The sequence below is a fragment of the Grammomys surdaster genome, unplaced genomic scaffold (genome assembly GCF_004785775.1).
Source record: "Grammomys surdaster isolate TR1022 unplaced genomic scaffold, NIH_TR_1.0 129, whole genome shotgun sequence".
Lineage (NCBI taxonomy): Eukaryota > Metazoa > Chordata > Mammalia > Rodentia > Muridae > Grammomys > Grammomys surdaster.
The window spans coordinates 3,397,616-3,413,873 of record NW_021604587.1 but is presented as its reverse complement, the minus strand read 5'-3'; the positions used below and the strand labels follow the sequence as shown (position 1 = coordinate 3,413,873).

The 16,258-nt window shown below is 44.1% G+C and overlaps 1 protein-coding gene across 2 annotated transcripts in view; it reads left to right on the top strand.

The window, feature by feature from the left end:
• The window catches only part of Slc24a3 (solute carrier family 24 member 3), a 478,143-nt gene that overhangs the window by 433,820 nt on the left and 28,065 nt on the right, over nt 1-16,258 (top strand). For both annotated transcript variants that reach the window (XM_028754967.1, XM_028754975.1), the window contains exons 9-12: nt 4,881-4,934; nt 9,647-9,780; nt 11,662-11,822; nt 13,366-13,636. In XM_028754967.1, the coding sequence (XP_028610800.1) occupies nt 4,881-4,934; nt 9,647-9,780; nt 11,662-11,822; nt 13,366-13,636 (620 nt within the window). The remainder of the gene's footprint in view (nt 1-4,880; nt 4,935-9,646; nt 9,781-11,661; nt 11,823-13,365; nt 13,637-16,258) is intronic.

The window sequence follows — 16,258 nt, the reverse complement described above, 5'->3', positions numbered from 1 at the left end:
TCTCTCTCTCTCTCTCTCTCTCTCTCTCTCTCTCTCTCTCTCTCTCTCTCTCTCTCTCCTTCCCTCCCTCCTCTCCTCTTTCCTTGTGATGTTAGGTAAACCAATTCTAGGATAGAGCCCAAAATCTTTTATAAGAGATTCTAGATTCTGCACAGAAACAAGCCCTTAGTGCCTATATTCTGAACACCAACAGTCCTTCACATGCAACCGGGAACATGGACAGAACCAGGAGGGCCACAGATGTGTGTCACAAGTGGTGTGCAACTTGGTGCTAGTCCTGGGGGATGGTAGAATCAAAAATCTCTCAGTGTTTGCTTCCAAAGACCTGAGCTAAGGGCTTCCAGGGCACTTAGTCCCATCGTTCCGAGTGCCAGCCTGTTGTGTAATCACTGTGACTGCATGCATGAGCTGACAGAGAGAATTTCTCATATGAGTGAGACTGGGAAATTAAACTCTGCACTACTGGCCCTTTGCTGCTCCGGGAATTCCAGGGATTTCAATTCCTCATTTTAGGAGATGCAAAATATATTGAACTTGAATATGCCTTTCACTCTTCACTTCTCCTGCTTTCCTACCTACCAAGCATTGACTTATCTGGAAGGGTGTGTGGGAAGAAACTGATCTTTCCCTTTAAAACCAAACTCTTCAGCATACACAGTGAAGCTGCAGCAGGGGTTTGGTTATATCTTATAAGCTGAATTCCACTGTTGCAAGATAGTCCTGCAGCTCCTAGAGATGTTAAGGCAGGTGATTAACTCACTTTATATCTTCAGAAGGAAACTGATTGCAACTGTGTTGATCTTGAAACAAGAGTGCTCATAAGAAAATGAATATCACCAAATACAAATGCAGTGATCTCTCAGGGTTTGTGAAGAATTGGTTTCAGGGCTGCATATGATACCAGAATCTATGGTTGTTCAAGTCTGTATGTAAACTGTCATGGTATTTACACACCTTCTTTTGTATGCTTTGACACCTCCAGGTCATTAATAACCAATGCAATGTAATGCTGTTTAAATAGCAGGGTTGAGGTGTTCTCATGTATTATATAGTGTTACACTGGATCAACAGTTATCAACCTTTGGGTCTCAACTCCTTTGGGGAGAGGTCAAACGACCCTTCACAGGAGTTGCCTAAGACCATCCTGCTTGTCAGATATTTACATCACAATGACAGTAGCAAACAAAATTGCAGTTATGAAATAGTGACAAAAATAATTTTATGGTTGGGTTCATGAGGAACTATATTAAAGGGTCATAGCGTTAGAAAGGTTGAGAACCACTGCACTAGATTGTTCATGAAATTGTCTTAGTTTAATTTCCTACTGCTGTGATAAAATAATCTGACAAAAGCAACTTTGGGGATCATTGGGTTTATTTTAGCTCACATTTCTAGTACAGACTAGCAGAGAAGTCACAGCAGCAGAATCCTCAGAGAATTGGTGACATTGTATCTACCATCGGAAGCAGAGAGCTGTGAATGAATGCTGCATTCTAGTGTTAAATTCAGTTACTCCATCTTATACAGTCCAGTATCAACTGCCACCTACAGTGGGCATCTCATCCCATTACTCTAGGTCATCTTCCTCACAGCATGCCTACCTAGACATCCTTCTCAGGTGGTTCTAGATTATGTCAAGTTGATGCTAAAAGGAACCATGATGGAAATACTGTTTTCTTAAGGCATCAGTGTGTGTTCAGTACAGATAAAATTTTTAAAATATTTTTCAACTTGTAGTTTATTAAGTTACAGAAGTAGAACCTGCAGATAAACAGGGATAACTGTATTTTTTTTTAAAAAAAAGTGTTGCCACCATACCTGAATGAGATTCCTTGACCATTCTTAAAGCTTGTTGTGCTCTGTGTTTATGTTCAAGCAAGAATTGGAAGACAATTTTTACAAACTAACCATCTTGTATCTCAGGTACACCAGGGATGTTTCTCCTTCCCTTTCCTAATAGTCCTAAAATGGCTACTGTAAGTCTAGCCATCATGTCTGTGTTAAATACAAGAGGGAAGAATAAGAGACTTAGATGCCTTTCTCAGACCCTTTCATCTTACATGTCTTTAGTAACATGATGGCTGGGACAGGAGTAACAATTACAACTTTAGACCAATTGTTATTGATCCTAGAAACTGAAGGTGGGATGTTCCTTTCTTGAGATCAGTTGTTGCCTCAGTACAGTAGAGTTTTCTTCCTGGGCAAGAAATAGGGAAGGAATATTCAAAAGACACTTCGAGTAGAACTGAAAACGTGAGAGAAACATCTATTAGCTCATTGTGCAGGACAAGGCCTGTGGATCCATGATAGCAGGTCAGCTAAGGCCACGGTGTCAGAAGGGAGCTGAAGTATTCCAAAGGCTCAAGAAGAAACTAAAATATTCAGAGTGGTGTTCTGGTTTCTTCCTTTGAGTTCCTCAAGTTGTGACTATGGGAGACAGAAGTAGCCCTGGCAGAATGTCTGAGAATACCATCTGCTCCACCTGGGGTCTCTTACGAGCTGGATCCAGCACACACCTGCAGACAGTGCTGACCTACAGGTTCTCCCTGGCGAGTGGGCAGGCAGTGGACGTGTTGTCAGAGGTCATTTTGAGATTTTCACAGCAGAAAAGGGATATGTAGAGGGAACCATGAGGACCCCTGATCATCACCTCGGCAAAGGAGCCAAGAGAGACCACAGAGGCCTCAGTAGGCCAGTGTGTTCAGGGTGGGAAAGGCTTTGGCAAGCCTACACCAGAAACCAGCAATGTAGGCAGGAATGGGGTTTCTCACATTTGGGTGATCCTGAAAAATGACCAAGAAAGATTGAAAGAGTGGTTAGGAAGTAGTGGATCTAAGCTGGACAATATGGTCCACACCTGTGATCCTAGCACTCCAGAGGCTGCGAGAGAAAGGTTGCAATTTGAGGGAAGTCTTAAGATACAATATGACAAAGGGATTTTTAAATAAGGAAGGAAGGAAGGAAGGAAGGAAGGAAGGAAGGAAGGAAGGAAGGAAGGAAGGAAAGAAAGAGGAAAGAGAAAGGAGAGAGACCTGGCCACTGAATTTGCTTCTTTTCCAGTAATCTGACACTAAAATGCACCTTTCTTGGAAAGAACTTAACCGTGAAGTTCCCTTTACATGAGTGCTTACTTCTGGAGTGAGGCAACAGGGGTCAGAGTAGAGGCATCTTCCTGGAGACTGAAGCCAAGAACTATGGCTGAACCTAGGACAGTTGGATGCCCTGAGGCCTCTCATGCTCCAAGTGCTTTCTACAAGGATAAATCCATGCTAGCAAAGTCATCTTAAGGAGGCCTGGGAGCACTCTGTGTGGACACAGGGTTTCCATGACCGCCCCATTTCAGTTTGTCTGTATTGGTGATGTAAAATAATGGGCTTTGTTATTACTTTCTGGTACAATACACGTCATATACTTCGGTCACATTCATCCAATTATAACCTTGGCCTCTTCCTGCCTCCCATCGCTCTTTTCCCAACTGTTAGTCTCACTTTACTTTTATGTCTTATTTTTTACCTATAGTCCACATATGAGGAAAACATGATATTTATCTTTTTGAATATGGCTTATTTTGCTTGATATGACCTCTAGTCTCATCCATTTCCCTGAAAACAATGGAGTTTCATTCATGTTTATGGCTAATTAATATATGTCTATGGTATATATTGTATGTATATGTATAGATACACATATATATGCACCACGATTTCTGTATCTATTCTTCTGCTGGTGGGCAGCTGGCTGGTTTCTATATGTGCCACAATAAACATGAGGGTGCAAATGACTGTTGTATCCAATTGTATTCTAGCCCCTTCCCAAGGCAAACCTACCTGAATACCCCCATGTTTCCCATTTAAAAAAAAAAAAGAACAGCATTAAGACCTCTGTGTATTCTTTATATAACCGAAATACATAATTTCTCTGGGATCAAAAGGCTAAGGAAGCTGGAACTTCCTCCTCAGACCTCCCCAGTTCCGTTCCCTTCTCTCCAAACCAAACATGATCCTTCAACTAGTTTAAACCTGCAGCTAAGCAGGGGTCCAAACCACAAGTCCATGAGCTTTAGCTGGAAGTTACTAAAGGAAGAAAATGAAGGGATCGAGGTCCTAACAGGCCCAAGGACAGTCCCCGTCTCTCAGTTGTTTTCCTTCCTTTCCTCTCTTGTGCTTTCTCTGCTTTGGTTTGGGTTTTCTATTTTTGCTTTTGGATGTAGGATCTCACTCCATACTCCAAACTGACCTAGAACTCACTATGTAGTGCACTCTTGAGAGTTACAGGCACCAGCCACTGTTGTCTACCATGCCCAAACCCCTCTCACTCATTCTCACTCTTCCTGCTGACACCCTCCCCCTCCCTCTCTCCTCTCTCTCTCTTCCTCCTTCTCTCTTTCTCTCTCTCTCTCTCTCTCTCTCTCTCTCTCTCTCTCTCTCTCTTGACACTACCAGATTCCCTCCTCAACTCTCCTTATCTCTTTCTTCTCCCTTTCTCTTTCTGGCAATACACCTCTGTAGCCAAGACCTCTGCCCCTCACCACTGCTGCCCAGTGCCCCTGTCAGTTCCTCTGGTGTTTTTGTTTTCTGTAAGTAGATCTGGGTAGCCCCTGTGAGTAATTAAACTCCAGAATATTTACACAAATGCCTGCCCCTTTCCTTAGAGCTCTTCCTGGTAAGTGAATACCAAAGAGGCATCATCCACTCAGGTGAGGAGAAAAGACCTATGTGACATGAAACACTTGCACAGACTAGGAATGTGTGTAACTGGTCTGCCTTGCCATCCTGGCCATAGGCGTCAGATGCTTCCAGCACTGGCTGACATGGCTTGCCATGACTGGCTTGACAAGACTGCTGGGCTTGCCTTCTCTAATTGTACTTCTTCCTGTGCAGGTGGGAATCTCTAGTCCTAGTGCTGATGTACCTCGTCTATATCATCATCATGAAGTAAGTAAAACACGTGCAGGATCTGACAGCTGAGCTTTTAGCTTTTATTAGCCTGCTGGTTTACATCCTCTCCTCAGTCTGTCTCCTGTCTCGTCTCGTTTTATTCTCACGCACCTCCCAGAATCCTCTCTTCCTACCAGTGTCCCACTTCCTATTTCCTGCCTCGACTCATTGGTCCTCAGCTTTTTGATTGACATTTTTTATTGATGCTTATAAGAGGTTATCTCTACAGCTGGTGATTCCAGAGAGAGAGGCAGAGGGCAGGGCATCCCTCCATGCCTTTCCTAACCCCTCCTCAGACATGCACACCATCACTTTTGCCATGCTCTATTTATAAGACCTGAGTCACCGAGGGCAACGCATAACTCAGGACTACATTTCAGTTATGGAAGGAAAGAGAAACCGAGAACTTGTTTGTGTTTTTAAGCTACCACTTCTTCCTTCTGGAGTTAAGGCAGATTACTTTGTGTATCAAGAATGATAGTCCTGCTTGCTGTTCTATAAATAAAATCAAAGCACATTTCTTGAACATGCCGTTCAGGTTCCCATGTAGAGTCACCGAGATTAGTAGCTCACAGAGATGTAGATCTCCTCCCCTGTTGAGCTGTCTCTTAAACTCAACCATCCCCTACATTCCTCCAGCATTGGTAGCCACCTCTAGGGGAAGGAAAGTAGGGACAGCTCAGTGCTTGTCAGCTTGGACATGCCAGACAGCAGTCTAGAATGAACACTGTATTTTTTTTTCTGAAAAGATGTGGAAAAGCGTTCATTTTGGCCACCAGGGCCTGAGAGACCTGCTGGGACAACCCAGTATGAATACAGCCAAACATCACATTAGCAACAAAACCAGGAGCTGGCCTAAGTGGTGTCCAGGGTGGGCCACAAGCAGCTCACTAACCATCTATTCAATATGGCGTCCCGAGATTAGTGGAGGAGCTGTCCAATGGTCGGCTCTGAATCTTCTTGCTGGATGTGTCATTTCTAGAGTAGGACCTCCCTGCAGCATATCCTGGCTTGGAATTGTTACAAAGAAACTGATGGGGAAGTGAGAAGTCACACATAGTGTAATTAATTACCTCCCACTGGAATTACTAATTGCTGATCTCCCACAGTTAACATAACTGACCCAAAGGCTTACCAAAGCTTCTGGCCTCTGAAGACAACGCTTAAGTTGGAGCAGCTGTCTTACTCTTCTTTGCTTCAAATGGCAGACCTATGAAGAGAGTCAATGCCACAGAGGGGATGTCTTCAGTGGTTCTCAATGCTTCTCTCCCTGTCTTCCACTTAATTATTTCACCTTCTAAAGAAATTATTTTGGAAGCTCAAAGTTTGGGTTTCTAGAGTCAAGAATCCTCTTGTTCCCTTTTGAGAACCTGGTCCTTCAGTGATTCCACCATTGCCTCACAGGGTCTCCTCTGTGCTGAGCATCTTGGTTCTCAAGTCCTAGTTGTGACAGTTGTGTGTACCATATTTAATAGAGGCTTTGCAAAATGATACAGTCTTCAAACACAGATGGAATCTAACAGAAAGGGGAATTGAGGAACATTGCCAGCAAGGTTTCTCTGTGGTCACGGCACCCTCTCACTCGGTCACCATAAAGCACACAAGCTGCACAACAGACTTGTAGACATTAAGGTAACAAGAGAGCCTCTACCCTGAGTCACACCAAATATATAGCAGCTAAAGAGATTGTTTCTACTGAGGCCTCGGCTTTCCCACCATTCCAGATGTTCAAAGCAGCAGGACACAAATAAAACTGCGAATAACAGCTTCATGGAATCCTCTGCATAAATTCCACACTAAGTTCTAAATTGAAATCTCTGCTCTTTAGGCCGTCCCTCTCTGCAATCAGAGACTCTAATCATTGGGTTTTTATAAAATCTGATTTATAAAATTGCATGCTTCACAATAAAATAGCTTCAGGGAGCAAGCACAAAATTTAAAACATTCAATTAAAAATATAAAACAGAGCCACAGCCATGGAAAAAAAAGGAAACCCCACACGGCATGTATTAGACTCTTCAGCTGCCCCTGGGATCTAGATAGCTTTAAAATAACTTTAAGCATTCTGCCTGAAAATCCAAAAGCCATTTTGGACTTGCCAGATAGGTAGAAACCATCCAGGCTATGTACCACACTTGCAACCTTGGCAAGAACTTACCTCTATTCATCCTGGTCACGTCTCTGGAGGGAAGTTTGTAGATGAGGTTATTTGATTCGTCTTGGGGGTAAGAGTTTAACCGCTTCCCATTCATCCTGAGGGGCAGCTCTCACCCAGCCACTGAGTAGCCTTGGGAGTGTGGCTAAATTATTCAGCCATTTTTAATATTGATCTCCTTTTCTGCAAAATAATACCTCCTATTTCAAAGGTTTTTATCAGGGCAGAATGTAAACAGTTAGTTATCAGTATAATATCTGGTTTCAAAAAAGCCATCACTGGAAACTAAATTTTTAAAAAGCCTTCATTATATGGTATTAAAGTATCAATAAATTAATAAGATGCTGTTATACTTCGAGAACAAACCCTTGGGTAAGTCCGTATCTTCATGGGGAAAATAGTTTCTGAGTTAAGATAGCACAAACACTGCTTCTTCTGAGACAGGAGGATTGCATGTCCAGAGTATTGTGTTCCAGATTACTGTGAGACTACACAGTAAGACCTTGAAAAAAAGAAACAAAAAGCCACTGACTTTGTCCCTGTCATAAGGAAAGGTAGTCATACTGAACCTGGAAAGCTGGGAACCTTTCTATTAGATGAATGTTTAAAACAAACAAAAGTTGACAGAATGACAAGCCCTGTGTATTCACCTTCATCCCCGAAGCCATCAGCCCAGCCTTGCTCCATGTAGATCTGTTTCCCTCCCTCCACATAATTTTGAAGCCTTGGGCATCACTTCATGGTTCATCCTTGAAGATTTTCACATGTGTTTCTAAAAGGACTTATCTTTATCCTAGCCACAATTACTATTGTATTGTCTAAAATATGAATGCTAATTCAATATCCCAAATACCTACTCGGTATTTTGACTTCCAAAAGTATCAATCTGTCCTACTTTTCAGGTATTTTTAAGGGTCTCATAAATATTGTAAATGTTTTTCAAATGATAATCAAAATGAATGATGTTTAAAATTATTCTTGGGAGCAGCATGCTTTGTAGTTCTTTCTGCCTATAATTGTTCCTCTGGCTTCTTTGTGTGTGTGTGTGTGTGTGTGTGTGTGTGTGTGTGTGTGTGTATGTGTATATGTGTGTGTGTGTGTATGCATGCATGCAGTGTGAATGCATATGTGTGTGTGTATGCATGTAGTATGAATGCATGTGTGTGTGTATGCATGCAGTGTGAATGCATGTGTGTGTGTGCATGCAGTGTGAATTTTTGTGTGTGTGTGTGTATGCATGCAGTATGAATGTATGTGTGTGTGTATGCATGCAGTGTGAATGCGTGTGTGTGTGTATGTGCATGCAGTGTAAATTTGTGTGTGTGTTCTTGCAATTTATTTTTCAGCAGAATTTAGTTGTTAGCCTAAAGAGATGCCTATGGTTTGGAAATTATTACTGCAGTCCAAGTCCATGCTCTATCAGAGGCCAGTTCCATTGGTCTCTGTGTGTCCTATACATCTGCATTGGATTTGCATCAGGCTATACTATGTCAGTTATACCATCAGGAGGCACGTCTACGTCACCTTTCCCTCTGTGGTGGTGGCAGCCATTGATGCGTAACATCCGGAGCCATTATTTCACACGTGCTACAAAATAGTGATGTTCAAATTCTTTCCCACTTAGAAATCCCAAGAATCTCCCAGGATTCACTGTCTGTGCCTTTTCAGAGCCTACATCTATCACTCTTGACTAGTTCCCTGTTCTCCCTTTGCCAAAAGGGAACAGCCACAGGCTCCAAGAGTATTCAGGATGAAGTCCATGCAAGAGAAGGTTCAAACTCAGAACATCCATCCTCTACCACACCCTGTCTCAACCATGTAGTTAGGAAGTTCCTATGGTTAATGCCTCCATGGAGGCATTGACTGAAAAGCCAGGCACAGGAATGCAGTGGGAGGGGCCTGTGGAGAGGGAGTGTCTCCTGTCTGGAAGCAAAAGGGATGAGGAAGAGATGAAGAAGGTTTTAAGTGGTTTCTGGCCCAGCCTGAATTCCTGTGTGGGGCTGGAAGTCAAACTGGGTGGAGGTGCAGCTTCAGGAGGCTATACCATGACCAATGAATATTAAGATCTTGAGTGAGAGAACGTGCAGTAGTAGCTCTGTCGTTCCTATCCCTGCCTTCACCCTTGGTGTTTTGAGATCTCCTCTGCAACACTTCAGAGTAAAGGAACCAGGGCATTTTCCTGCCAAAAACATCCTAGCACCCTGCAAACACTGCTTTGCTTGGATGCTAGTCTACTAGGGCATGCCAGAAGCGCTTCTTGGTGTCTCCTCATCATCCCTTCAGGGCACTGGAGCACAGAATGTTGTCATAAGGCCACAAGCCAACTGGACCTAAAGTGAGGGTACACAGTAACAGAGATTCTAGCAACAAAATATCTCCCTGCAAGAAGCCAAAGACAAGTAGGTCTAGATAATCATCCAGCTGTAGTGTGCAGACCATGAGGCTCGGTCATGGGGCCTTACCAGGTGTGTCCAGAAAGGAAGAGAGGAGGCATGGAGTCAGGCAGAGGAGAGCGTGGGTGCTGACGGACTCCTTCTGTTTACTGCTTGCTCAGATACAATGCGTGCATACACCAGTGCTTCGAAAGGAGGACGAAAGGTGCCGGAAACATGGTCAACGGATTGGCCAACAACACTGAAATTGACGACAGCAGCAACTGTGACGCCACTGTGGTGCTACTCAAGAAAGGTAACTAGCAGATCCTGAGTCCAGGGCAGGCTGCACAGTGTGAGTCTGTCTAACAAGCCCTGAGAAAACAGAGAGCCAGCTCTCCTGCCCTGCCTCCTGCGCCATACCTGGATCCATTGAAATGCCCAGGAAACCCATTCTATGAAGGTGATATGGGAAGATAGGACCAGCAGGGCCAGGAGAGAAGAACATGAGTTTTGAGGTAGAGGATTGAGGCTGTGCAGCCATGAAAAGTTACTTAGCCCCTCTGAGCCCGATGGATGGGCATCATTTCTGTAATGAGGAAGTCAGTTAACTACGCAGAAGGGTGGAAGACAATGCTTCAGAGCAACTGGCATCACTGGTTATTATCACATATATCCAAATTCACTTCCAGACTGCATTAACTCAGGTTCCAAACTACAGAAGGAGCAAGAAAATTACCTTTGTTTTCAAAGTAATTCTTCTATTTAATAGGCTCTTATAAAACTATCATGCTATTCATATGATGTTAGAGGAAGTCACATGGTGCTCTCCGATAAAAAACATTATTCATATGAGACATAGAAAAATATCATGTAATTTTGCCATGAATGTATTTCCTTTTTCATTTAACTTTTAAAATTTTTTTCTCTTTTAACTGTGTCCTAGATGGTCACTTTGCAGAGAAACAACAAAAATAAATAAATTAGAAGCTGTACAGGTTATTTCAACCATATCTCTAGCTTTAGACTCAATAATTTATTGTATTTTGAAATGAGATACTTGATATAGTTTTCTGAAGGACTATATGTATGCTTAATGGAAGACTTTGATGTTATTTAGTACCATTCCCATTCTGTGGGAGGATTTTCTTTAGTTTCTCTCTTCTGAGAACTTTATAACGTATGGTGGGGCAGGGAGCACAAAAAAAGCTGAATGCTATTAATGCTGGGCCTGAGGAAGTGGCTTGGTGCGCAGAGTATCTGGCATAGATCAGAGAGGACAATGGTGATGGTGATGGTGATGGTGATGGTGATGGTGATGGTGATGGTGATGATGATGATAAACCTTTTAATGGTTTCCCTGGAAAATGGGAGTGAGAACTACAAGTGGCTGTAGCCAAGTACCTGTGAGGGATTTGTGTGCAGTGCTATTCCAAAGAGAGAGGGCTCAGGCCTCAGTGGAATGCTTCATATTTTGTAAGGCGTGTCTCAAGCCTCCTCCTGAACACTAGTCCTCTATATGTGAACAGCTCGCACCCCCATCCACTCTGCTCACAGGATGCATGCACACCATAGCCTCCAACTGGAACACAGTCAGCTCTGCGGCATGTACCAATGCTTTGGGTTCTCATGCATGGACACGATGCTTACTAAAGGTTATTGGGGTCTTTCCTGTGACCCAGATCTTAGCGCTGGGAAAATAACTCTTTGAGGCCTAGGAGGGATTCTCTTACCCTGCTCACTCTTGCCATATTGATGAGTGGTGTTTGAATAATCCCAAGTCATTTCAAATGAATTATTAAACACGACCTGTGACTTAAGTATGATCCCTAATTTTGATCTTCACAAACTTCTATGGATAGATAGGAGAAAGGAAAGAAAGGGAGAAGAAAAGGATGATGGGAAAGGAAAGGCGGAAGGAGAGGAAGAGAAGGAAAGGAAGGGGAGGTAAATGGATGGATGGATGGATGGATGGATGGATGGATGGATGGACAGATGGATGGATGGATGGATGGATGGATGGATGGATGGATGGATGGATGGACAGATAAATGGATAAATGGACCAATAGATAGATGGATGAGTAGATGCAAAGCCATGAAGGAGTGAGGTGGAGAGAAGCAAAAGGAAGAGGAATAGGTACGTGACTCTCTTCTGGGCTCCCTGCTACTGTATGTTCTCGTTCACATTTCCCTAGCCAACTTCCACCGCAAAGCATCCGTGATCATGGTGGATGAGCTGCTGTCTGCCTACCCACACCAGCTTTCTTTCTCTGAGGCCGGCCTTCGAATTATGATCACAAGCCACTTTCCTCCCAAGACCCGGCTCTCCATGGCCAGTCGAATGTTGATCAATGAGGTATCCGGGAAAGCATAGTGGATAATGGGAGGGGAAGGGAAGGGAAGGGAAAGGGTGGGGAGGGGAGGGGAGGGGCAGGGCAGAGAGGGGTGGAGCGTGAGGGGAGGGGAGGGAGGGGAGGGGAAGGGAGGGGAGGGGAGACTTCATGATTTTAAAGATGCAGCACCTGGGTGAGAGTTTAACGTAAATCTATCCTTCAGCCCTTACCCAGCATCTTTGCCCACTGAACCACCTATCCCCCATCCACCTGCCACTTCCCACTGCATATTGAGGGACACAGCTTAGTCCCCTCTACTGACCTTTTTTGAGACAGGGTCTCACACAGCCCAGGCTGGCCTCAAGCTTTCTACATAGCCAATGAGTGTCTTGAACTTCTGAGTGCTGGAACTACAAGCATGTGCTACATTTTCAGTTTATGGAGTACCTAGCATCTCATTTTTGCTAGATAAGTACTCTACCAGCTAAGCTGTATCCCCAGCCCTGACCTGTTTTCTTCCACTTGAATAAATCTCCTCATAAACTTGTATCAAAGTTGCTAAATAAAAATCACCGTAGTTTAAAACAAACCCGAGCTTTTGCCTTTTCCTGGAGTGGCAGCCTCACCAACACAGTAGTCCAAGCGAGGCAGTAGCTTCTTGAACATAGAACAACGGTTTCCACAGTATGGAGAAAAAAGAATGTCACAGCACATAGATGTCAAAAAACTGCACACCCCAGATGTAGAAATTTTCCCAAAGAGAATTTGAAATGTTCCAGTGGATCATAAAAGGTTGATTTTCCTTCCCAAAGGGAAAGCATCTAAATCTGTGCTGTGGTTATTACCATCATGACAGTTGTTATACACCCTTGTTGTCTTTAAATATCTATTTAAGGGTTTCTACCCCACTTCAGAGCAGCCATATCATTCCCAGAGAAAAGGCACAGAAGCCTTTGTATTTATAAAAGGCTTTCGAACACTAGAACTGAGCAGATATCAAGCCTTTGTGCTATTTTGTCTACTTCCCTGTGGTGATTCCCCAAGATACCATTTGCCATGTTCCACCTGGGCTGTTCCTACTCCATCAGGCCAGCCCTCATGGCCATGCGCTCACAAGCCAAGCTATCCTATGACAACTTCCTCCTCCTTCCTCCTCATCCTCCTCATAGTCCCTGCCTGAGACCTCCAAGCCCTCTACCCTTCACTCCTCCTCCCTCTCTTCTGCCCAGCCCAGGCTATAGGCATCTTTATTAACCAATCAGGGATTACTTGGAAAGGTGTGTAGGTTTACACCACAAAAGCTGGTATAGGTGAGGATCTCCTTGTTGGGTGGGGGGGGAGGGTACCAGCTCTTGGGGGATAGTACTTAGCCATTTGAATATATAGCAGCACCAGACCAACCCCCCTACAAGTCTGTTACTGCTTTGAGAAACTCCCTAACCCTTTGCCCTGGAGTCTTCTGGACACACCTCTTTGTCAGTGCTGGGGAAGACATACCTGGTCGAGTTTTGGTGTGAGTAATTTCCATCCCTGTGACTGTAGTGACAGATCGCTTTCTATTTTTAGAGACAAAGACTGATAAACAGCAGGGCTTATACCAATGGGGAATCTGAAGTGGCCATCAAAATCCCAATTAAGCACACAGTGGAGAACGGAACAGGGCCCAGCAATGCCCCTGACAGGGGTGTGAACGGAACCCGGAGGGACGACATAGTTGCTGAGGCTGACAATGAGACAGAGAATGAGAATGAAGACAATGAGAACAACGAGAATGATGAAGAGGAGGAGGAGGATGAAGATGACGATGAAGGCCCCTACACGCCGTTCGACCCACCCTGTAAGATGTCCTTGACTTGGGCTTAGGAAGGGAGATTTCTGGGGATCACAGATAGATGTTCTTCACTTGGCTAGCGTTACTATTCAATTCCAAAGGGTCTCTCTATAAGCAGAAACATATTTGTATGAAGTGTCTGCCATGGGCAGGGCTCTGCTGTGAGAGGTCTAAAGATGCGGGCATGTGGCCAGGAATTGAAATGTGAGCACTTTTACTAAATACATTTGGAGGATGAAGGTCCTCCCTTAGCCTCTGAGTCACGCTGCAGGACCTCTTGTTCTAAGGTAGACCCATGTCAACAAGCAGTGTGTGCCCATGGGCAGAGCCACTTCACTGGTGTTTCTTCGAGGCTGGAAACACCCAGTGCAAGATGGCTCTGGAGGACACCTCCCTGCTTCCTGTGTTCACACTCCCCCACCCTTCTTCTCTGTTCAGTACCTGCATCTTCAACATCCTGCTCCTTGCATAGCAGCATCCACAGGAGACACAGAGCCATGCAGAAACTGGTCCTTGGGGCCTTACCTCATGGGCCTGGCCAGGGACACTCCCTGACGTGCTGAAAGGGAAGAGGCAAGACACATAAAAGCTTTCAGGCCTGTATGTTTAATGTTCCCATAACCATGTATCTCACCCCCACCCATCAGGAAAACAAGAGGGCAAAGCCCAAAGAATTCTTTGCTAGACCTTCAAAATGTTTTGGCTGGTTTTATGAAGACTGCACTGGTCCAATTCACAGTCACAATCATTTGTGTGTGCAGTTCCGCTGGGCAGAGCAAGTATAGTATGATCAAGCTGAAAGCTCATCATGGAAGATGCCACTGGAGTTCCCAGGCCTGCGCCATTTTTGGATGCAAGGCCTTGCTGAGCTTCTTGCTCCCCATATCTAAGGGGGAAGGGGCAGGCAACAAGTACAATTCCGACCAGAACTGTTCCTGATTCCCCACTCCTTCCCTAAAACAGGAGCATTGACAGGTACTTACCAAATCTAATTAAAGAAACACCCATCCAGATTCCTGTAGATCTGCCAAAGTTAAATTACTACTTGTTAGTAGATTATCTCCTTAGGAAAAAAAAACGCACTCCCTCCATCTGCAGTTTCACTTTCTGTGGTTTCGCTCACTCAAGGTTAATTGTGGCCAACCACAGCCACCATCTACAGTCTGAAAATATTAAACGGGAAGTTACAGAACCAGTTCATGGGTTTGAAATCAAGCTCCACTCTGAAACCAAGCTCCATAGTCACTTAGTCTTGCTCTGCCCCACCTGAGCCATCCTTCTGTACAGCCATTCAGGATGTCTATCCTCAGTGCCTGGTTCATAGTCATCACTAAGACCATCATGTGTATAGACACTACACTTGCTTTAATATAACTGTTTATATATGCATATAGAATTTATGTTATACATTGAATACTTATACATTATATATATCACATATCTATATACTTACATATAAATACACATATATTCTTGAGTGAAGAAACAATTACTACTTGCAAACAGAGATTTGTTTGTAGGTAAACACATTTCCATAAACACACACACACATGAAGGAAGTCCACCAAATTAAAATTGTATTTTTCTAGATGGATTTTTTTCTATTGTAAATGTATGCTTTTGTTTTCTATGCAATGAGAACAAATGTGAATGTTTACCTATAGGTCTGAAATATAGCACAGTTACTTCTTCTCTCCAAAGAACTCCAAAGCAAGTCCTTTGAAAGGACCCTGACACTTGCCACCCTGTTGTGCCTCCCTGTCATCGACTTCATAAGTATATGATGGCCACAGAAAGAAATCATCTTCTTACTTCACAGCTGTGACCTACCCTGGCACAAAATGACTTAGCACCCAACACACATGCTCTAAGTGAATAGATAAACACATCCCTGGGGCTCTATTCTGAACAAACGGTGATAGAACAACATATAGAAAACATCCAGAGATGCTGCTGACTTGGGAGAAGAAACAGCCCACCCCTGACTCAGAAATGGACATCAAAGCTGAAATGTGCGCCAGCCGTCTTCACTCCTCAAAGTCATTTTCAAAGCCCCTTTTCTGTGTTGCTCACTTTGCTCAAGAAATTAAATCTGCTCCCCTGTGGTAGAGCCATACTTTAGACGCTACTCTTTGTAGCTCCACTTTCAGAGTTGATGCTACTAAGGAACAAGGAGGTAAACTGTGACTGTACAATTTCATGGCTGTGAGACTGGCTTCCTAATCCAGTGCCAAAGTGAAGCAGCTGAGAATAGTGGAGAGAGACTCGGCCCTCGCTGGCACAAGCTCACACTGAGCACAGCTTTATTTAATCAACCCCGTCCTCCCGCTCTCTCAGAGTCCTGTGTCAGGACCTCATCTTCCTTCTTGTGCTTAGATTCTGAGGAATATTAGAGATCCAAGTTGAGGTCATTTCGTTTCCTATTCCCTCTCCCTTCCCTCTCCCTCTCCCTCTCCCTCTATCTCTCCCTCTCCCTCTGTCTCTCTGTCTCTCTGTCTCTGTGTGTGTCTGTCTGTCTGTCTCTCTCTCTCTCTGTCTCTCTGTGTCTCTCTCTGTCTCTCTCCCCTTCCCTCTCCCCTTTCCCCTCTCTCTCCCCTTCCCCCTCCCTATCACCCTCCTCCTCTCCCT